Source organism: Python bivittatus, unplaced genomic scaffold (assembly GCF_059951505.1).
Source record: "Python bivittatus isolate LINGU-HERP-01145 unplaced genomic scaffold, Pbiv_v1 ctg000190_np1212, whole genome shotgun sequence".
Lineage (NCBI taxonomy): Eukaryota > Metazoa > Chordata > Lepidosauria > Squamata > Pythonidae > Python > Python bivittatus.
This window is the reverse complement of record NW_028277042.1, coordinates 10,454,344-10,481,650: the sequence shown is the minus strand read 5'-3', so window position 1 is coordinate 10,481,650 and position 27,307 is coordinate 10,454,344. Positions and strand designations below refer to the sequence as shown.

The 27,307-nt window shown below is 41.4% G+C and overlaps 2 protein-coding genes across 2 annotated transcripts; both read right to left on the bottom strand.

The window, feature by feature from the left end:
- Positions 1 to 4,933: 4,933 nt before the first annotated feature.
- On the bottom strand, positions 4,934 to 16,660 carry CMTM3 (CKLF like MARVEL transmembrane domain containing 3). Its single transcript, XM_088136012.1, has 5 exons — positions 16,166 to 16,660; positions 11,257 to 11,412; positions 9,886 to 9,981; positions 8,914 to 9,034; positions 4,934 to 8,603 (listed from the first exon to the last, which is right to left on the bottom strand). The coding sequence occupies exons 1-5, from the start codon at positions 16,283 to 16,285 to the stop codon at positions 8,575 to 8,577; spliced, it is 522 nt and encodes a 173-aa protein (XP_087992138.1). The 5' UTR covers positions 16,286 to 16,660; the 3' UTR covers positions 4,934 to 8,574.
- A 2,318-nt stretch (positions 16,661 to 18,978) lies between these two features.
- On the bottom strand, positions 18,979 to 27,095 carry LOC103066509 (chemokine like factor). The gene is made up of 4 exons (XM_007421054.3): positions 24,820 to 27,095; positions 22,268 to 22,426; positions 20,796 to 20,891; positions 18,979 to 19,726 (listed from the first exon to the last, which is right to left on the bottom strand). Exons 1-4 carry the CDS (start codon positions 24,886 to 24,888, stop codon positions 19,646 to 19,648), a joined length of 405 nt encoding a protein of 134 aa, XP_007421116.1. The 5' UTR covers positions 24,889 to 27,095; the 3' UTR covers positions 18,979 to 19,645.
- Positions 27,096 to 27,307: the final 212 nt, after the last annotated feature.

Below are 27,307 nucleotides of genomic sequence, written 5' to 3'. Positions count from 1 at the left end.
CTTTGTGATGATATTCCATAGATAATGATGTTTAGTTTCTGGGTGACAATGATGAGCCCATTGTTTCATCGGCTGTCACGATGCTGTGAAGAAATTCCTCACCTTCATTCTCATACTGTGACAACCAAATTTCAAGTTTTGAAGCTTTCATTTCTGCCATCAGCATGGAAGAAACCCATCACACACAAACCTTATGATACAGGAGAACATCAATAATGTGACCTACTGTACATGATCCTGTGAAATGCCAAGGTTGACAGCAGTTTCAGTTTGATCCACTGATTGTTCTTAATCAGTTCATCAACCTTTCTTATGTGACAGTCCTGCTGTCACAAATCATGGACTTCATTCTTGCTCACACAAATCAGCTCTTCATCACCATTACATGTTTTTTGGCACAGCGACAAACGGACTCTGGTCAGTGTGGTCATTACCATAAACAACTTGCATTTGGCAGTGAATTTCAGTTGTGGAGATTTCCTTTGGCAGTCAGAAATTCAATCAGTGCATTAAAGAGCGCTGATGAGTTCCCACTGCAAGCGTCCATTTCACGGACAATAGCAACACAACTTTTTCTCACAGTAATTTCCCACCAATTGAAGTGGAAGAACAGATGCTAAACAATAAGCTTCTAATACATAGTTGTGTTGGAAACATATTGTATTAGAAACTTATAACACTGAAGGCATTTCTTTTCATTCAATGCTTGTAATTTAAGTAGGAACCCATCCTCTGTAACATGCATTGCAGCTATCCTTAGGGATATGAATAAAATAGGTACAAGAGTGACACTCAACTAAAAGAATAGATATTTTAAAGTTAGAGTGTAGAATAGAGGTGCATTAAGTTGCCTTGGGAGGCTAAATACCAAATTTGTCTTTGATATTATCAGAAATGATAAGCATTGGAGTGTGTGTGTATATAAAGACCTGTTATAGCTGTATTAGACCATGAGAGCAAAGTCCATAATCCACAAACAAGGGGACCAACCAAAAAACCAGTTACCTGGAAATCTTTGTCAAACAATATTACAAAAACAAATATAAGGAAGAAATAATGTTTGTATATCCTAGTATAGTAATTATTATTTTTCCATTCCATGTTATCAACTGTTCAACTAAACGGTCAGTATTAGCGCTGCATTAGGAATGTACTCCACCACAGCTGATGAGTAAACACATTTAGATATCACATTCTATCTTGGATGGATGTTGGAAATCATTTACCTAGCCTAAGTCTCTCTGGTAATATCAAGTAATGTTTATAAAAATATAATTAAAGTAATGTTTTGGAAGGATGGCTATATACTTTTTAGCAATGACTGGGACTTAATTGGCTCTTTCCCATTTTAAGAATATGTGGTTTCAAACTAGGAAAAAAACAAATTAGGTTTTTTAAAAAATGTTTTGCACAGTACAGTACTCTTTAATTTTTATGAGACAGAATTTTGTGTTTCCAGTGTTAATTGCCCATGCTTTTCATGGAAAAAGTTGCTCAGTGTATTTTAATGGCTGTTGTCAGGTTTTATTTTGTAGTTAATTGTGAAGATGCAAGGACCCAAGGCGACATCCAGATGATTACAGTTGTGGCTTACAGTATTTAGCGAAGGCTTGTCTTTACTACCATGCTAATAACCTGTAGATGAAAACCAAGAAGTTGGAGTGAAACCTATTCCTATCCCTTCTCTTGACAGCTGCAACTGATTTTGGAAAATACAGTTCACTTCTGTAGTAATTTAATTCAGATGGCTTCTGAGCCACAGGAATAAATGGGTAGAAGGGAGTCATGTTTTAAAAATCATATTTATAATATTTCTAGTAAGCTAATGTTTTGAAGTTGTTTTGACATATTTACAATATTGATTTGATACCAGAAGGTGTGCAACTGAAAACAAAATCTGTTTCTGGTTCCCCTTGACTAGAAAGCTTCTTCCCTTATTCATCTGCCTGGTCCTATGCACAAGACATGAGTGGGCAGTTTTGCCAGCAAATCATTCATTTTTCTTAAGCTTCAGTCTCTTCCAAGAGTCTTCTCCCCAAATTGAGGGCCATTTGCTTGTGTTGAGAACAACTCCCGAATACTCAGCCAACATGGTTAACATATCAGAAAGACACCAAGGTAGGGAAAGTTGGTGTAGCTACTTAAGTGAATTCAGTGATGTTTGATTTGGGATAAAATAAGATAAAAATATCTAAGAGTGCATTGTGAGTCCTCTCTCATTTCTGACTGTCAAGAAGTCTTCTATTGTGGAGTATAAGAACCCTAAGTAGAAGTACTATAAACAGAGCCTGTTTAGAGGTAGAATAACTCAGACTGTAAGAAATCCTTTACATTTTATAATGTATCATCCCTATCCACTGTTCATATTTGGGACTGGAATATATATGGGTACTCCTGGGCATCTATGCATTGCTGTTGGAGCACTTTGAGATGAAAAACTGCAGATCATGTCAGGAACATCTAAGCATCTTGATTTGGTTACCTGTTTTAGTGACTCTGATAATCCCATACACTTACTCAACCTAGAATAAAAGATGCACTTAAATTGTCTTATGTGGGTAATTCTCTTCTACATTATTGTGGATAGAAACTATTTGTATATATTGAAGTTTATGAAATTGAGATATAATACGACAATGAGATGGTAAACTGTATATTTATTGTTCATTGTATTGTCCCAGTTTGGCTAGGGTGCCTTTGTATGAATATCATTTGTGTGTGAATGGCATTAACACTTCTCAGAGATCCTTCATACAAACACTATTTTTATAACCATGAATTGCTAAACACACTGTACTTTTTATATTTAGTTCTGTTAAACACCAGCCTTAATGGATCCTCAGGCTTCTTTAAAGCCTCTGCTTTCCTGATAGAAGTTAAACAATACACCTCTTGCATTGCCATGACCAAAATCTAATCTTTTTAGCATGCAGTGTAAGCCTTTCAGCAAGTCTATAGAATTTGTATAAAAAATGATGTGGATTTTGGTTGACAGGGACCAAGTTGAAACAGGCAGCAAAGATGCAATTGTCAATTCCTAGGGCAGCCCGAGTGGTGTTATGAAACGAGGGGCACCAGAAGGTAGAGAATTCCTTCCTTAATTTAAAATGCTTTCAAATATACACCAAGGCTGCACTTGATTTTTTTAGAGGATCTTTCTGAAAAAACAGTGTTGGATTGTTTCAGTACCCACTCCAAGGCATGATGATCTGTCTATTCGTTTATTAATTGGCATTGTGTTCTAGACCTGTTTCAGAAATCAAGCTCGTGTGACCAAAAATATTATCTAAATTGGCTGCCTTAACATGGTGTGATGTTTCTGACCCATGTATTTCCATCTCAGAAATCAAAAGTGGATTTATTTTCCAACATTGACTTACTATACAGATTAAAACCAGAAAGTTGCTATTGCAGTCTTCCTTCTGAACTCGAGTTTCAGTCAGGAGCTATGACAGCTCAATATTACTTATAAAAATTGTGTTAGTTAATATAAGTTTTTCAATTAGCCAATACTTTGGTTAAAGACAGTGACTTCAGTTTTCTCCTTTCTTTTCAGCGTGAAACTATAAAGTATCTTGTCTAAATTCATGGATATTGTGAAATAAACATTCCAACTATGAACAGAAAGGGTTAGAAAGGTTTGGCTGTATAGCATAAGTCCTATGGACTTAAATGTTTTTTTTTCCCAGACGACTGTTGCAATCATATGCGAAGAGCTACCATACCAGCAATTTGTACAAAAAATAATGTAAGGTTGTTTAATGCTGTGGATTTAAGTTACAGTAAATATAATTAGAACTAAAGGTTGAAATTGTTTCAGTTACAAACTTGGTGCAAGCCCTGGTGCTGGCTGAGCTGAATCAGCTTTAAACCAAGGACTTCAAATGTAACCTATATTATATTCAATAGAATAGTTTGTTTTCCAAGTTTCATGTAGCAGATGAACAACATCCTTTCACTAAGAAAATCTACCCTCAAAACATATGGCTAGTATATAATTTTCCATCTGAATCCTTTACTTTGCTGTCTAGATTGACATCACATTCTTAGCACTGCAGTATTGGGAACATTTTCCAATACGGTCAACACAAGCTTGATCAGAAACATCATTTGAATGGCCTGGGATGGAACTACATTGTTCGACCAACATGGTTTCATATCTTCTAATTGTTATTACAAATAGTTTAGAAGCTGCTATCAGGCTGCTTCAAGAACACACAAATAAACCTAGTAACTATCAGTGTATCTGCAGAGTCTAATGTTGATAATTGATTGGCCAGTTCAGGAAACTGGTAGTTCTAATTTAGATCTCATCAACATTGCCATAGTAAATGGGGGTTGCAAGCAGTGCAGTCTATAGCAATCCATTAGTCCAGTGTTCCTCAACCTCAGCAACTTTAAACTGGCTGAGGAATTCTGGGAGTTGAAGTCCACACATCTTAAAGTTGCTGAGGTTGACACACAGAGCATTAGTCATTTGTAAGGTTCCTGTGGTTTCAGACAATCTGTACAGCCTTTTGCTTTAGTACCAAGAAAAAAACTTGAGTGCAGAAAAAGTTTCTTCCTGCAGAGATACTCTCTGACATTCCATGTATGAGGAATTCTGTTTGTTCTGTGAATAAGATGTATAACCATTCCAAACTTTCATGAAGACAAATAGCAGTTGTATGCCATGCACTTTTAATTTCCAATATTACTCTACATAAACTTCAAGATGAAGGATTGTAATGATTTTTACTTAACTGAAGGCAATCACCAAATTGCTGCTTGGTCAGTTCCTGTTTTTAAATTTATTCTTATGTGGTATATTTTATCAGTTTTTGCTTTGTATATTGGCATGATTTATTCTGTGTAATGTACAATTTAACATGGCTATCCTTCTGCCTTTTTGATCTATACTATTTTTAACCGTTTTTTTTGGATACACCAGGATACTGAATTCTATAAAATTCTCATGGTACTTGTCTATTTTCAATGTGTTTTTTTTTTTAAAACCTGTATTTTTGTATGTAGGAAAAATCATAAGCTTTCTGAGTACTAATCTCATATGGAATCATTGTAAAGGATTTAATAAATGGGTAGGAATAACAATCTTCAATTTTTGACTGTCTGTGCCTTGGGTAACTTATACCCCATCATTTCATTCTATCTAAGAACCTGTCCAATATTTCTAATGAGGGTTTGAATTTGTCATTCTTTGGGAAGCCAAACAATAGCTGGTGGAAGAGTCTAACGTATGTTGCACATGCATGCTCTGATAACTAGGAAAAGCTCTTACCCTAGCAGCTGCCTGGAACGATGGAACCACCACTCCAAGCAGAAGGTTCAGGGGGTGTCCTCTGAATGAACTGCCCAGCCCTAATGCGTAAATAATTGTTTACCTCCCATGCAACCCTTTCTATTGTAATTTCTCTATTTTTAAAAAGTGCCTAATATAAACTTTTTGTTTAAAGCTAAGCCATTACTTTAGCAATTATGAACACCCTAAAAGGGTTTGAAGTGTACCGTCAAACTTCCCTCGACGCCGATATCTTGGGGATTCAATTGCACAGTAAATAATTACTTGAGGCAAATGTATCTTTCTTTTTATAAAATACAGTTACAGTTAAAACAGGCTAACATAGTATCAAAAGATTACAAAATTTGGATAGCATAAGATTCACATAATCAAATAACTAACCCATTTCTAAATCAGTTTATAAGCAGCATGTCTATCTGAATCATGCAAGTAAATACAAGGAACCAAGCTGCTCATTTTGTATAGCTGAAGTGACTTCTGCATGTTTCCTTTTATACTGTTTCTAATTTGTTAGTCTTATTTTGGACATAACCTGAGATTACCCCAATCTTATGTCAAGCATCCTTATCAGTGTACAAATTCCTGAAGAAAAAATTTATAGGTAAAATTATATTCCAGAGATGCTATTTAAGAAACAGACAAGTAATGTATGACTTAATAGCCTTCATTTTTATGATTCTGTCAGTACTGATTTCCACAGATACATTAACACTATATGCCAGCCAATGAAACACTGGATACCTTTTCTCAGGTTATCTTTCTATTTCTGGAAAGTTCATGGTCCATAATCAAATGTTAGTTCTTGGACATAGTTTCTGATCAACTAATCTCTCCCCCTCCCATCAAAAATGTTATCTGTGATTTTGCATATTATTCAGTTCTTGAATCCCATTGTTACTAAGGCACCTGAATTACAGACCAAAGTATGTCTCCAAAGATTACTTCAAACAAGAAAAAGGCTGAATGGTTTCCCTGAAGGATCTGCTTTGGAAAAAAATATAAAAGCTGTTAATGGAGCCATGAATAGCCCATTATGATTTTTCTCACATCTGAAATACCTACATCTTTCCAGATAGTGTAGATATTTAAAGTGTGAAAGCTGATGAAAACCTTTAAAAAAAGAAATACCGCTATAGATTTACTCCACTACAGTTCCAAAATGCATTCCTGTTCCATCTGACATGCACTAGGTCAGTGTTTCTCAACCTTGGCCACTTTAAGATGTGTGGTCTTCAACTCCCAGAATTCCCCAGCCAGCAATTCTGGAAGTTGAAGTCCACACATCTTAAAGTGGCCAAGGTTGAGAAACACTGACCTAGGTTATGTTCAATTGAAGAATCACAGATTAAACCACATGCAAATGCCTATATAAAAAGAAACAGATGGTAAAATGCTAAGCAGAAGAATTCTAGAGGCACACATCCTCAAGCACAGCTAAACTGTTGTGTTAACCCAGTTCAGAAGCCAGCCCTCTGGGTCCTTCTCTTATCGCTAGGACCTGCCTGCAGGATTTATCAAAAGACAAGACGTTTGCTTTGCCTTGATAACTACCTACCTACAAAACTAATAGAAATCAGGACTAAGCATATTACATACTGTGTAATGATATACTGCATCATAGTTTCAATAGATTACAGGTAGTCCTTGCTTAACCACAATTGGGAACGGCAACTCCATTGCTAAGCGACAGAGTTAAGCAAGACATCACGTGACTGTGACGGACTTATGACCTTACTTCCGCTGCGGTCGTTAAGTCACCGCGGGGTCATTGTGGGAGACATCATATGACCATGACTTGCGATTTTACTGCTAGCTTCTCCATGGACTCGGCTTGTCAGAAGCTGGCTGTGAAGCACACAAATGGCAATTACGTGACCGTGAGATGCTGTGAAGGTCATAAATGCCTGCTGGTTGCAAAATGCCTGAACATCGATCATGTGACTGTAGGGACACTGCAACGGTTGTAAGTGGGAGGACCAGTCATAAAGTTACTTTTTCAGTGCTGTGGTAACTTTGAATGGTTGCTAAACAGGGCAGTTGTTAAGCAAGGACTTACCATACACATGGGAGAAAAAGGTAGAAGCAGGAATTGTATGCCTGGTTCACACATCATACTTCTTCCTGAGAATCCATTTGGTAATTCTAGTTTTGGAGCAAGAGAACACGTATACCTTATCTTCTCTTCAGAAAAGCACCACTGTATCTCCCATAGTTTTCTATATTTCATTATTCCTCGTAATTACTGGTGTGGCTGTCAAAGGCCTAGACATTGTGTGATCACTGTCCAGGCTGTGCTTTGGTACTTCTGGTTTCATGAAGCTAGGTGGGCAATCGCAAAAGTTGTGAGAGAAGAGACAGAGCCTTCACTGCATTTATATCTTCCTTGAGGAATGATCTGTTAACATGAGGACTGGTTATGTCTAGGCACATAATTATTTCAAGCAGTGCACTGAATATCTGACAGATGCTTTTAAGGAAGCATCTTTCTTAAAAGTTTAAAGCCTTTGAGTGCTTTAATGTAGCTGTTCTCAACTGAGTCACAGATGTGACACAGGGCCAATCACTGAAATTTCCAGTCTTTAAAACTTATAAAAGATAAATAACAGAATACCTGTAAATGGAGGAGTGGTGTTTTTTTTGTTTCTACCATGGTAAGAGTGAGATTCTTTCATAGAATGATGGGTGGGACTTAACATACAGAAGACCGAGAATTGCTTTCACCTGTACGTTGATCTACTTTTCTTATAGACTTGGTTTTATTCATTAGGGATTTAAATTTATTTTCATGATTGTTGAATTTGCCGAGTTTAAACTGGATCTAAATTTTAAAAGCAATAACAAAGGCCCTTTTTATACCTCCTAACAGATAATCAGGCTATTGTCTTTTCAACTCAAGAACAAAAATCTCAGTATAAGTAGAAAACTCTTTTAAAAAAGCTATTGAAGTTTGTAAGCTTGATCAGGATTCTGTGTCTACTACTGAAAAAGCTCCATGCTCGTCTGATGTAATGACTTTATGTACACCTTTGATAACATATGGAGTCTGTTCAGAAAGGGTTCAGCTGGAAAAGTGTACTTCAATGCTGAATGAGGCTCAAACAGCAGCAGATCAAGTTTTCCTGGGTAAATTATAGAGATTATAATATTCCCAGCATGATTTTGGTGATCCCATTTGTAGTAATACCCATTTGTAAAGTTCACTGAAAAGGTTAAAATACTCAAAACATTCCTTGCTTTTTTTCCATCAAGGTTCTGCCATTCATCAATACCGTGTTTCAGTCTGAATCTGAATCTGAGTCGTCATCTGAAAAGAATTGACGTGAAGAATAATTGTCATAAGAAAAATAGGGAATGGGCTTTTAAAAAAGTGTAATAGTAGAGGACAACTAATAAATGGGGAGTAACCATATTAACTTATTATTTTTTCATAAACTAGAACAGTATTTTTCAAACTTGGCAACTTTAAGATGTGTGGACTTCAATTCCCAGAATTCCCCAGCCAGAACGAACTAGACCAAATTATTCTGTAGCAAGATTGCACTGAAACTCTGCACTTCGCTACTCTAAATAGGCAAGTGTGGTTGGGCAGCAGTGCAAGAATGGTTCAAACCCACCTTCTGATTTCTGTGGCTTGGGGGCATCAGAGGAATCTCCTTGCTTCAGAAACGTTGCCAGGCTGTTAAAGGTGAAATAGACGTAGGCACAGTAGACAACAGTAGCAATAAAGCCAAATACCTGGAGATCAAGATGGAGAAGATACGGAAAACATGACGAGTTCTTAAAATATGGAGAGGGGGAAGGAGGAAAAGAACTATAAGGGGTAGAAATAACAGAATTCAGCCCACACCCTGTGTCTCCATTTCTGGACTTCAACTCCAAAGTGAAGAATACATTCAAATGTTTACAGCTTTCCTATGGAAGCAGAGCAAAATTCAAAAGAGTATCTGACAACTTTTTGTAACTACATCTGGTCAAATTAAGGCTGGATCCCTTGATTAAGAGCCATCTTGACTGTTCAGTTCATGTTGGCATGAGAATGAGGCCTTGAATCCTCCTTAGAGGAGAAAAGGGGGTATCAATTGGATAAATACATGCATAATAAATTGGGGGGAAAAAGAAGAGCATGCTGCTACTTTTTCAGGTGTTGTATGTGTTTGTGTGAATTGTCTTAGAAGCGTATCCTTCTTTAAGAGATCTTTTGCATCTGTAATTCCAGCTCCCTGAAGCCTTTGGATTTTTAAAGAAAGCTTCATTGATGTCAATGAACGCTTTTTACAATGTTTACTTCAGTGCTGGGAGAGCTTTTGAAGGAGAGGCATGCGATTATAGAAGAAAGAATCTCCCAAATCTTTTCTCATATTCCTCCATGTAGCAACGAGTTGAAAAAAAGTATTTAAAAAAAAAAGAACTTCCACTGATATCAATGAAAGGTTTAAAAAAGAGCTGTTACATAAGAAAGTATGGGGGGAATCATAGCTAAAGGGAGATTATGAACCCACTCTCCCCAAAATTACCATGACATCGAGCAATAAAGTGTGAAAAAGGAATTCCCATTACACTAACAGATAGATTTAACAGAAACTTACCCCCGCTGCCTTCGATGCCGTGTCCGAATATTTTGAAACAGCAGCAATTGAGATGGCAAAATATATGATAGCAGCAATAATTCCACACAAAAAATCCTGCAAAACAAACGTCGTCAGACAGGAGACTATGAAGAAGATAAATGAAAATGTTCTAGGTAGGCAGAATTGTCCTTCAGAGATACATTTCAGAAAGAAATCTGTGGCCCTTCACGTGCTGCTGAACTAGTTTCCACCCGGACCAAGCGAGTAGTGATCAAGTATTAGGGATCCTGGCAGCTGTTCCACCACATCTGGAGGCCCACAGCTTCCCCACTAATTCTGCTCCTGGCCAGCCTTCTCTAACCTGGCATGCTCTGGATGGGTCAGGATCACAACTCCTGACAAATCCTACCAGCCAGCAGGATCTGGTGAAGACTTTCTTGCTCTTTGCTGGGACTAGCTCTTTTGTAGCAGCCTCCTTTAATTTTTGAGGGCCATGTGTCCAGCAGTTATGAAATGGAGCAGCAATGCCTTGGCTGGAGCACACCATAAGATCTTCTGTTCCTTGAACCGAGAGGAATCAGATTTGTCATCAAAGGCTGCAAATTCTTGGATGGACAGAAAGGGATCACCAAAATATTTTAATTCGATGACCATATTTGCAGTAAACAGACGTTTAACTCTCTTTTTCCTTTCCTGCAGAAAATCTGCTTTGAGTTTCTTTTTTCTGGCGGAGATAATGACCACAGCACTGGTATTTTGATTACCGAGCTTAGCTAGGTAAGTAAGCTGTTACTATCTATCTGAGTTATGACACTGCAGTCTTTGACGGTAAATTAGATGGCTGGCGGAAAGTAACGAACAACTGGGGTGGAACAAAACTCAATGGCCGTGCTGCATTTTTTCCCCAGTTTTGTTTTGCAAAACAAGCCTCTCTGGAAGGCCAGCATCCCCTTGTGGCCATTGTGGAGAACAAGGAAGATTGTTTTCCTCAAGATCTGGCTCTGCTTCAATATCACAACCAGCTTCACCGTCAGGCAAGGCTACCCCCTCATTCAGAAAGCAGATTTCAAGAACAGCTTGCTCAAAAGCCACTGGTGGAACATAATGGGATATCTGACCCCAGGCACGGAGTGCTTTGTATTCTGTGTTTCAGGTTCCAGTAGTTCTCAAGGTCGTAACAACACAAAAAGGCAGATGTGCCCTCTCTCCAGATGTGCTGGATTTCAACTACCATCATCAGGTTGTAAGACAACCTCAACATGCTTTGAATTGATACCATTCAGTCTCCTTCCCCTCCTTCCCTGTCTCTGGTTATTCTACAGAGGAACTGCTACCAGCCCATCTGCTAACCACACCATAGGCTCCAGTCAACCCCATACAGCTACTTACCACTAAAATCCAATAGATGCCTTGGAACTTCTCATCAAGCTTCAGGGAATACGAAACCAAAAAGCACAAAGCAAGTAGAAATGTCAGTAAAGGCACCATCATGAAAGCTGCAGCTGTCGAGGCAATGTAACAGATGAAGATGATAAAGGAGAGGGCCTGAAGGATGCAAATGAGAGAGCCTGGTGGTTAGCCGTGAGCAGGTGTGATTATAAAGGTAGATAGATGGTCTATTGAGGTCCATCGGGCCCAGTGTTCCTGCAAATCCAACCCCCCTCCCACCCTACACATTCACAGCTATCAAGCTTGCTGCACCATCAGAATTTTCTTGAACGGCTCTTCAATGTCTTTTAAGGATATTCAGTTAATAATGCTTAAAGCTGCTGGACTGGAGCTCAGGAGACCATGAGCTCCAATCCTGCCATCAGGATGGCAGACAGCTGGGTGACTTGTGGCCAGTCTCCCTCTCTCAGCCCTAGGACGAAGGCAAAGGCAAGCCTCTTCCAAAACAGGGTGCCAAGAAAACATTATGGACTTGTCCATGTAGTCACCAGGTGTCAAGACTAACTTGAAAACATTAAAAAAAAAAAAACACCCTCTGTAACTTCCCCCAGACTCCTTTTAAGGCTGCAACTTGTTGCTTCTTCAGCATTAGCCCTCAAAGACTACTTTTTGCAACTTTGGGGTCAGCATCTAATCTGGCAAAGTTCTCGAGGACATGAAACCCTCTGTGCTGATTTTTGCGAGTTGTCCTTACGAAGATTTTGGATGCTTCATGGAAGGTCTAAAGAGCTACTCTTGGCTTTCTATCAGGGATGATGGCCACACTTAAATGTGGAGAGCATACAGCAGATGCTTCCAGGAAGACTTGCTCATTCGTAAAACAGCTGCTGTGGAGGATGTGGCCAGTCAGAAACTACCCACTTACTGGTTGCTTCTCGGTACCTCCTTAACCCCACCCCCCCGCGAAGGGTTTGTTTTATCTGATTCACTTTGCCTTTGGGGGACAGGGGACAAATAGTCACTTTTCTAAGCAAACCATGGACCTGCATCCAGATTCTCCTTTCATTTGCTAAAAACACTTTATGGGAATCTCAAGAGACCCAGAGACATTCGTGGATATAAAGACAGTGCAGGAAGCTGCTTTGCTACTTGTCAGCTCTGTTTAATTTTTGTTTAAGTTAAAAGACTCTTAAAAAATTAAACTCAAGCTGTGTCGGGGGACTGGTGGACACCACTTCCTATTCCTTTAGCTTCTGCAAAGGAGACCATTGGGAACTTCAGCCTGGCTGTGAAATAAGAACTCTACAAAGGAAGAACAACTTCTACACAGCAGTTCCTCTATCTTTTTTTAAATCCAGGAAGTCTTTCCAAACAAGCAGTATAAACCTGTAACGATGGAGGATGGTGAACTGCAACCAGAGCTGCAATGAAAGACTTGCCCATTTAAGTACACACACACACACACACACGGAAATCTGGCAGAGATTTATCTTCAGGGAAAGCCCGAAGTGAGCTGCTGATAGCCCCGAAGTGAAGCCCAACTTAATTCAGTACTGGACTCTGATTTCATCCTAATGTCGTTCCTAATCCCTGTTTGGGAATGCAGAGCTATGAAATGAAATTACTGTAACTTTACGGACTTGCTGTGGCTGGGAGAGCAGGAAGGACCCTGCTGTTCCTCTCAAAGGGAATGTGGCAAATTGCCTTTAAAGTCAAGGCAAGATTTTTCAAGCAGTGTGTGCTGGGGGCGGGCAAGGGGTCAGACAGCCGGGGAAAAGTCCTTGGCTGAGTTTACATGACCTGCTAAGCCGAAATGTGGCTTCCTACTTTGGACTCATGTAAACCCAACCACTGGAATTTAAAAATCATGGTTTGCAGCACTGCAAAACCCAGCCAACTATGATTAATTCAACCATGGCTAAAACAAGGTGAGCTGAGCCACTAAATTTGGATTGGGAAACATGGTTTGTTTAAGGCAGTGATATCAAATCATTACCAGTATTTTAACAGAGTGCATTTAAATGTGTATATTTTCTGAACTTTAATAACACTGCCAATAAAGAGAACTTTTGGCTTTCTGATAGAAGGAAAATCCACATAATTTTGTTTGCTCATTCCCGTTATCATAACATTTCAAGAATCAAATCTTGAAAAAACAAAGTATAAAAAATTATACTTTTGCATATCCACAAACGCACCTAACCAGCAAATGACCTTCATCTGATTCTCAGCCCCACCGATCTGAATTTGCCCTAGCTGATTAAAATTGACCCTGATCAATTAATCAATGGATATGCAAGCTGATTCATGTACTATAGACCCACTTTTCCTGCCAGTACATTTTTGGGGGGAAATTCCAACCGTTGTAGGACAGGTGGGGGAAGAAAGCCACAGCCCCAAATATGATGTTATAGCCTCTCTGCATTTCCTGAAAGGAAGGGAAAAATAGGAAAGTTAATATCTTGTAGAGAGGAGGAAAGGAAAAAGTATAAATAGCATTTATTTAACACACGGGAGAAACAGAGGCAGTGAAGTCAGATAGGTTTCTAACAAAATAAGAGAGAATGGACTTCTATGAGCTACAGGTGAGATTCTCTGACCTGCTCTTTCCAGTTACAGCATCCTGAGGCAAGATGACATATAGATACAGTGACCATATTTTCTGGGAAATAAGGACAAACCTGAAAAAGGGGTAAATCTGAAAGAGGTTCATAAGGATAAAAAAATAAATCAATTGTTTATGTTTATAACTTTGCTTTACAAAGAAAAATTCAAGAGCAAAACTAAGAAAATAAATAATTAAATAAAACAAATCTGAACAACCCATTTCTGAAATAAAGGGTTATCCTTTATAATAAAGGGTGTATGGTCACTGTACATATAGATCACCGTGCATTACCTCCTGCTGTCTGGAAAGTATCTGTTGTCCCCTGCAAAGCTTTTCCTTTCTCTGCAGTCTCCCTGTCTTTGGACAGTCTCTTCAAAGGGCTCAACTCGGCGCCTCTTCCAAATTTTCCATCGTTCTGCTCCAACCCATTCGGCCGGTTCCTCTACTATGCTGGCCACCCTTAAAAACAAGAGGCCTCCCATCCAGGCTCTGAGGGTGGCCACCCTACGCTGGAATCTTTCCCAGGCGTCATCTTCTGGATGTGTGGAACCACAACTCCCATGATGCCCAGCCAGTATCAGTTTCTTGGGTTGCCCCCGCTGGAGACATTGCCAAAGCCTGCCTTTTGCAAATGATTTCTTCTCCAGCACATCTGACTCAAAAGCAGAATTCTTTCCTGCTACGGAGCAAAGTGAAGAGCGCTCAGGTTTTCAAATTATGGAAAACAGCCTTCAGTGAAAAGTCTTATTCCACCTTTCCCCCCCTCCTAGCTGGAAGTAGTCTCCACTGCTGAGTTGCTGCAGAGAAGACGACTGAGCAAAAAAGACAGAAAAAAGAGGAGAGTCACAGCTCCTGGAGACAGACATTCTCTGTTATGTAGCCAAAGTAACACTGGTTAGTTTCAGACTCGGATTAGGGGTTCGAGTTCTCCCGGTCTGACCTCCGTTCCATGGCGGCTGCTGGGGCGATAAAATGTGGGGGTTCCTACCATGTACACCTCCTTCAACTCTTAGAGGGAAGGCAGGATAAAAAGGCAAAACCATGAACGCTGGTGGGGATTGGTTGGATTTTTGCAAATCCTAATCTGCACAGAATCTTAAGAGTCGAGTCCACGGAACTAAGCTGAACTTTTTTAGGCTAGGTGGGGTGAGCTAGTTGCTTTTTACTTTGATTCACTTTATTTACTTACCATTGCTCCTCTCCGAGATTTTCCTGGTTTTTCTGAACCCCTTAAGGTGGACAGAAGGAGTTGAAATCTGGGCCCTTGTTAATCCCATCACCTTTCCTGGCATGGCTAGATTTACCAGTTTAGCATGAAGTCAGAACCTGAACCTGTGGTTAATTTAGCAAGCCAGGTTTGTAACCTCATTGGTTGCCAGGTCTGAGGATGGACAGGGCAAGATGCAGTAAACTTACATCTGGTGTAATGTGAATGAGGTGTAATTAATAATTTGATTCATAATAATAATGTGAGGGGACTAGAGCTGACACCAACATGCCACGCTTGGCATAATGAATGGGGTCTGCTTGGAGTTGGCTTCGTCTGTTGTGCGAACTCAGCCAGTGTACCTCTTCCAACAAACTATAGTCAAGCAAACCATGGTTTAGGACAACGTAAAACTAGTAAAAGACTGTAAACTTCTGTGACCGTACAAGACAAACGAGAATTTCCCTGTAGTTTTTCTCATCATCCTATAGGTCAAGGTCCCCCTCCTTCATGGCCTCAGCTCCTGACTTAGTCCATCTCCGGCTCCCCCAGAGCTCAGCTGCACGCTCTGCACAGTCCAGAAGTTGTTGCTTCCCCTAAGTATACCCCTTGCGGTGCTTTTATTCCGTTAATCCTGATTAATTCAGGTTTAGGCTTAAGGGTGTTGTCGGCACCAACTCGACCAGATGCAAGCTAATTACATTCATCGCTAGAGCGCGGCTGGTGACGTTGCAGTTCCGCATGTCGTGGGAATGCCCCCTCCGCCTTCCCTCGCGGGCATGCAACGTGCAAAGGCTCCGCTGGGGGGCGTGGCAGGCCTATCCTTGCGGGAGGCCGATCCCCGGGTCCTCGAAGAAAGCGACCCGTTTGCAATCTTTCCCGCTTCGACCAGACCCCGCGGCGGGCAGCGGCTCACCAGCTCCCCCTCGGGGCACGCTTCCTGCAGAAGGAGTCGTCTGAACGGGGCGGCTGGGCAGGACTTCTCCCCTTCTCTGCCAGAGATGAGCGCACCCTCCCCGGCCTCCCTTCCCCACCCGTCTGTTTCCTTCTCTGAACTTCGTAACGTGGAACACGGACCCGGCCCGCGCTCTTACCGCCTGGGACAGCAGCAGCAGCCCCTTGCGGGAGCTCAGGAACGCCTTGGAGGCCAGAAGCAGGCGAGTCCCCGGCGGCGCCGCGGCCGGATCGGGGTCTTCTCCTTCGGCTCGCTCCATGCTCCGGACCCTTCGCCTGCAGAAGAGGGAACCGACTCCGGGGCGCGCCGCCGCCGCCGCCACCGAGTTTGCAAGAAGCGCCGATCGATGCAACCCGGAGGGGATTTTTAAAAAAACCCTGGCTCTCGGGAGAGGAAAACGGAAATACTGCGAAGCTCACGGTAAACCCGCACGGGTTTTGCAAGCGGCTACAGCCCGGTCGGGGCAGGGGCAGGGGAGGGGGCGGGGGAGGGGGCGCGCCGTCTCGGCGCTGCGCTCTCGGCTCCGCCTCCGCCCTTCGGCGCGTGATTTGAACCGAGTGCGGGGTCCGCTTCGGGAGCCGCCTGCGGGGGCGGAAGCGCCTCTTGGCCGGGCAGCTGCGCTGGATCGGGTTGCAAGCCGGGCTTGTTGCCCAGGTCGCAGCTGGCTGGATTTTCAGTCCGGCGGGCGGGTCTCTTAAATGAACGGCGTTGGGGCGCGGCGCCGTGAGCTGCACGCGCGAGCTGAAGAACCGTGACGCGTCGCCGAGCAGATCACTTTCCCACGAACGGGACACGCGGGCTCCCAGGACAGGATGCCTCTCCCAGAGGTTGGCTGGCTGGGGAATTCTGGGGTTGAAGTCCACCCGTCTTGAAGTGGCCGAGGCTGGGAAACGCTGGTTCAGAAGATGTATGGAGACACAGTTTTGGTTTTATGTGTGTCTCAATTATGGAGGATAATTAATTGTGGAGACATCAATAGACCGAGGAGCTCAGGAGAATGAAGACTACCGAGGATCAGGGAAGTTCTCAAGAAGTGGACCAGTGCTTGCTTTTTTTCCCGCTCTGGAGTCGGGAGCATTTGCACCTGTTCTGTTTTCAGATGCTTAAGCAAGGGAGGGAAGTGACATAGTTTAACCATCAGTAAGAGGGTGCTTAGCAGAGACGTCACCTTGCCGACAAAGATCCGCATAGTCAAAGCTATGGTTTTTCCAGTAGTAATGTATGGCTGTGAGAGCTGGACCATAAAAAAGGCCGAGCGCCGAAGAATTGATGCCTTTGAACTGTGGTGCTGGAGAAGACTCTTAAGAGTTCCCTGGACTGCTAGGAGGTCAAACCAGTCAATCTTAAAGGAAATCAACCCTGATTGCTCATTGGAAGGATCGATAATGAAGCTCAAGCTCAGATATTTTGGCCACCTAATGCGAAGAGAGATCTCTTTGGAGAAGACCCTGATGCTGGGAAAGATTGAAGGCAAAAGGAGAAGAGGACAGCAGAGGATGAGATGGTTAGATGGCATCACTGAAGCAATGAGCATGAAACTGAGCAAACTCAGGGAGGCAGTGAAGGACAGGAAGGCCTGGCGCAATATGGTTCATGGGGTCACGAAGAGTCGGACACGACTTAACGACTAAACAACAACAAGAGGGTGCTACAGGTTCCCCAACTGGAATGGCCTCCTGGTGAATGGGGGTTCCAGTCTTCGGAAATCCTACCCAAATTTAGCTGGGAATTTTGGGAGTCGCTATTCTAGTGTATCTGGAAGGCATAAGCAAGCTTTTCCGGAATTTCTGGGAGAAGTAATTTCGGGGAAAACAAATGTTAACCACCTTTATAGATAGAAAATCACCCATGACTTTATAAACATGTATAACTTATACGTATTACTTTGGTGTATAAACCTGAAAAGGGGTTTGCTCTCTAAATAGTTCAGTGTTTTCATTTAAAAAAAACAGAAAAATCTTGAAATAATTTTTTTCCGGTTTTTTAATTTCTAAGAGGGCACCAGGTTGGGGAATAATGGTATGTGGCCTAGCGTAGTGGAAGAGAGAACACTGGTCCACTGGAAGAATTTACACCAAATGAAGGCTTGGTGGCTTGCATATAGCCTGTAGGCCGATGATTCCTCATCCCTGGTTTATCTTAAGTCAGGATCAGAAACTATAGATTGTTCTTATTTGGACAAACCATGCTTTAATTTATCCTGGTGCACATAAAAAGCCATGCACTCTTTAAACAAAAAGCTTCAGATCCTCTCATTGTGGTGGAGGAAGGAAAGGAGAAGCAAGTCCCTTAAGTCTGAAGCTTGTTTGTTTGGCATACCCAACAGTTGAACTTCATGCCTGAAATATGATTTTTTTCTCCTGCAAACCTAATTGCAGTACGATCGCCAAGAATGGGGTATATGCTTTTCTACAACACGAGCTACCAAAAGTTTTGAATTAGGAACCAAAACAATATTGTGTGGTTTTTGCCGCAAGGAATATAGTCAATGAACTTGATTAATTTTATTAAGAGGTAGAATAACATAATGAACTATGTCATTATATTTGTGTTTTTAACTAATACCTAAAATGATTAAGATGTGGAAGCATAACATGTCTGGAACATATAGATATACTTCTATATCTCCACTCTGCACTGTCAGATAATAGTCTAAAAGTGTCTGATATTACACTTAATCTTCTTGAGTGCTCTGCTAAGAGGGATTTGCCAAGTGCTGGGTGTGTCTGTGTTTGCACTACATGCTGATTAATGACCAGAGGGTGAATGATGAATTACAAGGAGCGGGTTCACTGAACCACCCCCATATTAGCCCAGCACATTGGGTGAACCCAGCTACTCTGCTATTACAAGCAGTATAGTCAATGATGGTGGCTCTTTAAGATGGCATTTTGTTAAAAGATTAAAGTTTTAAAAAATGTTCTGAGTGGGGAGAATGCAAACAATAAACACTTGGGGCTCTAATATTATTGCAGGTAAATCTTTTTAATTAAAAACATTAAGACTGAATACAAACCAATTCAAGAAGATATACCCTATAATCATTTGTAATGTTACATTGGTGAAAAGAGCTATTATGAAACGTAAGACATTTTTTATCAACAGTTGCTCATGCTGCTAAATAAATGAACTAACTTGATAAAGTACATAATATTCAAATTCCTAGATACAGTTTATGCTGGCCTTTGACTGTAATAAGAATTTGATTTGATAGATACAGTTAAATTAAAGGCACAATCCACTTAAAGCATTTTAAATCACATGTAATTTGATAGCAGGGTTAAACATGTGGTTAATTTTGCCTTTTGAAATAGAAGAGAATTTAATAAAGCTTGACTGGCTCAACTGGAGTCTAAAGCTTTTAGAAAACACAAAGAAAATGTGACAAGCAGCCTGTAGCAAACCAGGCTTTTAAAAATAGATTATAACAGCTTTTCCCAACCTGATGACCTCCTGGCATTTTGTCCCATCTGCACACAATAAAGTATTTTAGGCATTGGTTGTGAATGATGGGAGCTGTAGTCCAGCATAACTGGATGAAGCTACATTAGGGATGTCTGTTTTATGTAATTCCTTTGGTTTGATTGGCCAGTTTATCTTTGGATACCATCCCTTCCTACTATGACCTATTAAAAGTAACTTTTCTCAGGATTAAAGTAGCATCTGCTATACAAAGAATGCAAATCAGCAAGCAGAATACCTGCAAAAAAGGAAAAAAAGAATGGGGTTCAGATTCCATGCAAAAAGAAAACTACTGAATCACAATTAACATCTAAAGGCTAGTTTATAGCAACTCCTATAGATCAGAATGTATTTTTGTGACTCTTCTATATGTAAGGAAAAAGAAAAGTTCCCACCTCACATTCTAGAAAAGTAATTCTCATTTCTCACCATCCCCCATCCCTGCTCTTTCCCCTCCATCTATAGCATCTGCTTTCACTTCACTTGACTACACCAGCTAAATCCTACTAAGAAGTTCTCAATAGTCTATAGCAGTGTTTCTCAACCTTGGCAACTTGAAGATGTGTGGACTTCAACTCCCAGAATTCCCAAGCCAGCACTGGTCTACAGTATGCACGGACAATGCAAAATGAAAAACTCTGGAGGGCAAAGGAAAATGTTCACACAACATTTATCTGAAAGGGAGATAACTTTACATTTGTTGTTATCTCCTTCCCACAAAAATTTGCTTCCTTTATTGTGTTCTCAGTGAATGTAAAACAAGCCTCCCATTTTAAAGATAAATTGAAAAAACTCCCTAATTTTCCTTTCAAGTAAATGCAGGAAGTTCTTGGCAGATTTGAGAAGTGGTGCTTGCTAATGGCCTAGAAGTGTACAGCATTCTCTTTCAAATATGAAATGTGAATTAAGTAAAACTGCGGTAGGTGGGGGAGATCCTGGTAAGTTGTTACTGTAGGAAGGGAGCCATGTTAATTTATGGCAGCAAAAAATCAGGAGGAGTTTGGTAGTGCCTTTTCTGACTAACATATTTAATAAAAGGCATAAACTGCATGAAAACATACTCCCTTTAACAAAATGCATTAGCTGGAAAAGATGCCTAGTTGAGAGTCCAAGATCCTGGGATTATCAGGGCATGTGTGAAATGAACCTCCTGCTCAGCAGCGTTCTCAAATATACTTTGTGTTGTGGGGATGCAGCACCTACAGTAAGGGCAAAAATCTGCGCTCCAATCCTGGCCCACAGAGACCTTCCAGGATGGACCTTATTTAGTTTCACACCATACTGCTAGTACAGATGCTCTTACTTACACCTCCAATCAATGTTTCCTTGATGGTCTTTATTAATGTTGCACACAGGCCCACAATGAGGAGAAACAGTGCTGCCACCAATGAATTGAAAGCATCCTGAAAAACAAAGCAAAGAATATTATCCCCAGATCCAAGACATTTTGCGGTCTGGTAAAGAACAGTGCGTGTGGCTCTTCTCTTGAGTCAACCAAGCGACACCTAGCAACTCTCACAAGGTCTTGTTGGAAATAAAATACAGAACAAGTGTCGACAATAATACAATAATTAACCAGTGGCTGCCCATTTACAATACCCTAAATCAGTGTTTCTCAACCTTGGCGACTTTAAGATGTGTGGACTCCAACTCCCAGAATTCCCCACCCAGCCTTGCTGGCTGGGGAATTCTGGGAGTTGAAGTCCACGCATCTTAAAGTTGTCAAGGTTGAGAAACACTGCCCTAAATCAGCTGCTGGAGGTGGCTGCTGAAATGAGAGCGCTTAGATCCCAGTTCTGGATTTCTAACAAAAATGTTTATATTGCATCACTTTTCTTTTGTGAAACAAACATGCAACATCCAAGAAAACAGTGCTTATAAAATACAAAGTGCCTATAATGTGAAGCTTTACCTGATTGCTGGTTAAGCTTCAATGTAACTGCTGAAAGGGAATTATTTTTATAACAGGCAGAGGTTAAACCTCCATAGCAAAATTATTTTGAGTCATCTTGAGGTGGTAAAAAAGTGAAGGATGAGTAGCCAAATCCTTAATGCAATAACAGCCAGTGACATTTTATCAGTAGTGCCCCAAACACATGCTAAACATACAGTATTTTAAGTCTGAAATGTTTTCTATTGAACAAAGTCTATAATTGCAGCTAATAAAGAAAGAGATCGCTAATATATTTAAATACATACTTAAAGCATCTTAAATATAATACTACAAGTGGTGTGCAGCAGACTTATTTATAGAGAAACGACCAGGCTTTATCATGCATTGGCCTATATCATTCATGGAATTTTAGATACTGTTTTTCACGTTGAGTACACACATTTTTCCATACTATCTTCTTCTGTCTTTTTACATAGCAAAGAAAATCTGTTACAGTTTGTAAAGAGTTGTGCAATGAGAACCTGAAATGATCAGATGGATCAATACTTTTAATTCAAGGCAATGAAACTAGTCAGCTAAATATACTGCCAAGAATTATCAGTATTAGATATATGATTCTTAAACAGATCTAACACCGGTTGTTTCACAATGAAACATACTCACCGGAAGCATATTTAGAACTGAGTGAGAGATATGTATGTATGTATGTATGAATTAGATCCACATCCAGAGATAAAACTATACAAAAGAGTGGAAACTTTTTTATAATTGGCCTATTTTTCCAGGAATATAACTGGATACATTAAGTACTAGTCTGACTTCTGCCTTTTGCGTTAGCTAGAGAATGTATACACAAAGCGGTTGTTTGTACAAAATTATACTTACAGCCAAAGGCCAAAACATGAATTTTAGCTCATTATGCAACTTCAGCAGATAAAGTAAATAGAATAAAAAGGTAATGACAAGTTCCATGATCACAAGGGCTAGGAAGGCTTCGTGAGATCTTTTAATAGCAAAAGTGATGGTTGCCATAAAAGCTAGAAGCTGCAAGGAAGAAAAAAGTAATTTACAAGACATCCTGCAAAGACATCAGACTGCCAAACTTTCTATTTGATTTATTAAAATAATAAAACACAAAGCTAAGAAACTCCACCAAAAGAAATGCGTATCTTCAAAATATGGGATTTGTTTCTTTAGAATTCAAGCCAAAACAGACCAGGGGATGTCAAAGACAAAAAGCATCTTGCACATGAGTCTCCATGTGAAACACACCTAAATGGCAGGAGGAACAATAGCCCAAGAGCTTGGAGCTTAGCACTTTCATTTTATTGATCAAAGCAAACAGCCAAAACAAGGCACAAAAGGGTAAATAATAAAGGGAAGTTAACTTTGCTGAGGGGTATTATGTAATAGTGGCTGGGTTTGCATTTCATTCCTTATTTGGTTATTGAATTAATTTACTTTCTAGTTAGCATGATCACAGAATCATAAAGAATAACCTGGATTTGCACAAAATACACTAATACACACACACAAACCAGCCAAGGTTAAAATGTTGTGAAAATGGAGCTGTTAAGTCTTTAGCTGAACACAACGGGTGTGTGTGGGGGTGGGGGTGTGTACATTTATACAGAGAGAGAGAAACAGACTTTAAAGAACAAAAAAAAGAACAAAATTACAGCATGAAAAAGGAATGAAAGGCCTCCTTGCTAGCATTTTCCAGTTGGTTTGAAATTGTTAAAGGGCTTCCAGAATGCAAGATGTGTACTGGGAAGAGAACCACCATTTCACTCAAAGCAGAAACCATCTGCTGTGTTGCAATAGTCTTTTTCTCCTTCCTGTGGCTAAGGAGGACAGCCGATGTAGTCCAATGGGCCTGGAAGGTGCCTGGTTGGGAAAGGTAGATTTAAACTGCATCCCCAAAGCCCCGTCTTCCCCCTGGCCAACCACTGCATGGATCAGGGAAACAGTGACTATTCATCCAAGGTGCCTACTCAGTCACAAACCTAGCAACTGGCTTCTTGAACCTTGATTAGTTTCTTTCTGGGGTAGGGCCGATGTGTGAACCCAGAGGTTATGAAGGATTATGAATGGGTCACTGCCCAGAAAGTCAGACACTGCATTTTTTAAATGTCTTATAACAATGAGAAAGTGAAGCAATACATTTCTGTAAAGTCTAGATGTAAGACTATGTTAACGGAATGAGTTCATTCTATATTTATTTTATTTAATTAGCTAATTTATATAGCCACTCATCTTATTAAATGTCACTCTGGGCAGCATACAATCAAACATATTAATATTGTATGAATCCTTTTTTCCTTTTTTTTCCCTTCAGTTTTAGCTCATTATTAGATAATCATTACATATCAATTTCTCTTTCAACTGCTTAATCACTCTTGATTTTTTCTGTTTATTTTTTAAATTTTATTTGATAACAAGTTTTAAAAGATACACAAAAACAAAAGCCAAAAGGACAACAGGACAAAGAAAAGGAAAACAAAAAAATAATTGCTTTTTAAAAAAACGATAGATTACACATTTCCTGAACCCACGGCTTAACACTGGGAATGCCATTTGTTTGTTATATTTCACACACCTGCACATTATATATTTCATATATTATAATATATATTTCTCACATATACAATATATATGTGTGTAGGAAAGCAGCTCAATTCAGCTACCGTGTTCCAGATATATGAATACAAACACTGCCCTGGTTATGACTATAAAAGTTATTTGGGAGGGACTTAATTTCTAGGACATTTAGAAGGAGGAGGAGGAGGAAGAAGAGAAGAAGGGGAAAGAAGAGAAGGAGATGGAGAAGAAGGGGAAAGAAGAAAGGGAGGAGAAAGGAGATGGAGAAGAAGGAGAGAGGAGAGGAGAAGGAGATTGAGAAGGAGTAAGAGGAGATGGAGGAGAAAGAGAAAGGAGGAGACGGAGAAAGAAGGGAAGGAGATGGGGAAGGAGTAAGGAGAAAAGGAGGAGATGGAGAAAGGAAACGGAGAAGAAAGAAAAAGAGGAGGAGGAAAAGGGAAGAGGAGAAAAAGGAGATGGAGGAGGAGAAAGAAGAAAGAAGGAGAAAGGAATTGGAAAAGGAGATGGACAAAAAAAGGAGAAAGAAGAAAAAGCAGAAGAAAGAGGGGAAAGGAGAGCAAGAAGGAGACAGAGGAGAAGGAGAGAGAAGAAAGAATGGGAGAAAGAAGGGAGAGAGGAGGAGGAGGAGCAGCAGCAGCAGCAACAGCAGCAGAGGGCTAACAAAAGGAGAAGAAGGAAGAGAAAGAAGCGGGGAGCCTCAGCCTCAGCCACGGCCACCCACCCTCCCCGGCCCGGCTATCCAGCTCTGGGAGCGCGCGGGGCTGGGACAGGAAGGCGCTCTGCACACGCTCAGAGGCCCCTCTCCCCGGGGGCTCCACCCGCTCGCCGCGACCTACCATGCGGGCCCCCTTGAGGACGCCCCCCACGGAGCGCGGGAACTCGCGGTCCACCTCCACCTTCTCCATGGCGGCTGCTGAGGGGGCGTTGCCGGAAGGGGCGCCGGTTGACGAGCGGAGGAACGGCGGGCGTGGGCGCGGGCGCGGGCGCCTTCAGCGGCCCTCCTCGGGGCGGCTCGGCCGTCCTACCTGGCCGGGCTGTCGGGAGCCCGGGGCGGGGCGAGCGGAGCCGCCGCCCCCCTCTCTTTTCAGGCCAATTTACCTCAGGGGGGGTTGTGAGGAGGAAGATGGGGGGGAAATGGGGAGATAGACGACCCCAAGGTGGGCTTGAGCATCTCTCTGTTTCTCTGGGTGGTCTACCTTGCAGGGGGCTCGTGAGGAAGGAAGCCACGAACCAGCCTGCGTTTTCACCTCATGTGAAAATGGACCCTTCGGTCCAGTTTCAGGATCCCCATAGCCTGCAAGCTGGGAACGTTGGAGGGCTTGAGTAAACCATGGTTTTATTAATTTACCCTGGACAGGCAGGGCTGTGGGAGGCAGAGCCTGGAAGTCCTTTGAGCCTCCTGGACAGCTGTCAGGATTGAATTATAAATGAAAGTATAAATAAGAAATGCAGAGCTGCAGGGATCCTTTACAGATGCTTATTTGTGGTGCTGTTATTAATCCTCTCTTATTTTAAATTAAATATAATTGCATCGGTCAGATTTATTAGTAAGAGACTTGGGGATCCATTAAAAAGGTGTCCTTGGTTAACTAAAGAGCAAGGATGATATATTCCAGATGCAAACGTTATTTTGGAAGAGCTATGGGTGACCAAGGGCGATGTTTCTTCCGCAAAGATGCTGGGGATGTGAGTTCACAAGTGGTTTTTCATTTATTTATTTAATCCATTTATATAGCCGCCCTCTCACATACATCACTCTGGGTAGCTTACAATTTGTTGAACAAGAAATAATTGTAGGTTGGACAAGCCTCATTCCTGCATAACATTAAAGCACAAAGTGTGGTTTACAGATTACACTGGCTAGGTTCAGGTGTTATGCTAAAACATAAGGTACTGTGTTTAGTTTGGGCTTCACGTTATGTACAAACCCAGTTCAGGTGACCTGCAAGCCATGATTAATGGCACAGTGCCCCATCATAGCTTGCACCAATATGGCTTTGCCAAAGACTAGCTTTGCTAAAGTAATTCCGGTATCGCAACAGGAAATCATTTAGCAAGAACCTTCTCACTTCCAGCTGTCAGATAAAAGTAGCTGGTTTGAAACAGGACGTTGATTCTCTTTGCTTAGATTCCAATCTCAGTCCTGGCTTCTTGACTGTTATCATTAGCAGTTGCACGTTTGTTTAAATCTTCCGCCTGGAATTGTTTTACGTGACTTTCGAATTTTGTGGACATTTGTTCTGATTGTTTATTTACACAAGAAAACTCAACATTGTGTAGCCAAAAATGGCTGCTCGGTTCCCATCCGTCAGATAAAATGCCAGCGTAAAAGGGAGTTTTCAGGGTTTTCCAATGCCAAGAGGAAAGGGGTGAGTTTTATTTGGGGGGGGTAGCATGTCCCACAGTGCTGGGGCAACCGCCGAGATGATCTGCCTTCTGCCCCACATCCCCTTCCCTTCTCACAATCATTGAATTGTATAGCTGGAAGGGACCTCGAGGATCATCTAGCCCAACCCTCTGCAGTGCAGAGGAAAACCACCTTAACCGTCCTTGAGAAATGGCTTCTTTGTCAAAACCTCCAGAGATGGAGGACCCACCACCTCCACAGGTGGACTGTTGCACTCTTCTACTGTTCGTGTCTTCAGGAATTTTTTTTTTCCCTTTAAGTCTGCAATTTATATCCATTATTTCTGGTCCTGGTTTCCATGGCAATGAAGAGAGGGAGCAATTAAGCAAGACCCCTCCCCATGTTCCTAGCGGATAGGCAGAATTACTTTGGCAGTCCCTAATGTAACCTGGAGCTGCACCATGAAGGGCAGGCTGGCACAACCTGTAGAGCCCCATTGATACATGAGAAATAATTGTGGGCCACCAAGGAAGAGTTGGCACGCCAATCAGCTATTCGGTGGCTAGCAAGGCAGAGGCAGTGATGGTGCTGGCAGTCTGGGTGAGGCCTGGAGGCGCTTGGGAGCACGTCTTTCAGGGCAGAAGTGGCTGTGAAAAATTAGCCAGAGGTAACATTTGGTGGCAGTGAATTGGTTGAGTTTTCAAAAAATGCCAGCAGGCTGCACAAAGCTGCTTGGCAGGCAGCATGCTGTGCATGCCTGTTCTAGGGTGTTTTGATAATAACGCGTATTTTTAATTGGGCCTGGAGGGGGCTGGGAACTAGTGCAGTGACTGCAGAGTGGCATTATCCTACAATCATGGGTAGGACCCACTAGCAGTCTGGCCACTGCCTCGTGTGTGAGCTAGAGCTTCTGAGCCCCACACAGAGCGCACTGCAGTAGTCAAAATGTATGATGGTAAGGATACGAGTTCCTGTCC

Bases quoted from the DNA above. Each gene is read 5' to 3' on its own strand.
- CMTM3 (XM_088136012.1), bottom strand. From the start codon at position 16,285: ATGGAGCGAGCCGAAGGAGAAGACCCCGATCCGGCCGCGGCGCCGCCG. The intron at 11,413-16,165 runs GTAAGAGCGCGG...TGCATCCTTCAG, and splicing joins TGCTGCTGCTGTCCCAGGCG to GCCCTCTCCTTTATCATCTT. The intron at 8,604-8,913 runs GTGGGTTTGAAC...AATTCTTTTCAG, and splicing joins CAAGCCACAGAAATCAGAAG to ATGACGACTCAGATTCAGAT.
- LOC103066509 (XM_007421054.3), bottom strand. From the start codon at position 24,888: ATGGAGAAGGTGGAGGTGGACCGCGAGTTCCCGCGCTCCGTGGGGGGC. The intron at 22,427-24,819 runs GTAGGTCGCGGC...TCTTCCTTGCAG, and splicing joins TCCTCAAGGGGGCCCGCATG to CTTCTAGCTTTTATGGCAAC. The intron at 20,892-22,267 runs GTAAGTATAATT...TTTGTTTTTCAG, and splicing joins TCATGTTTTGGCCTTTGGCT to GATGCTTTCAATTCATTGGT.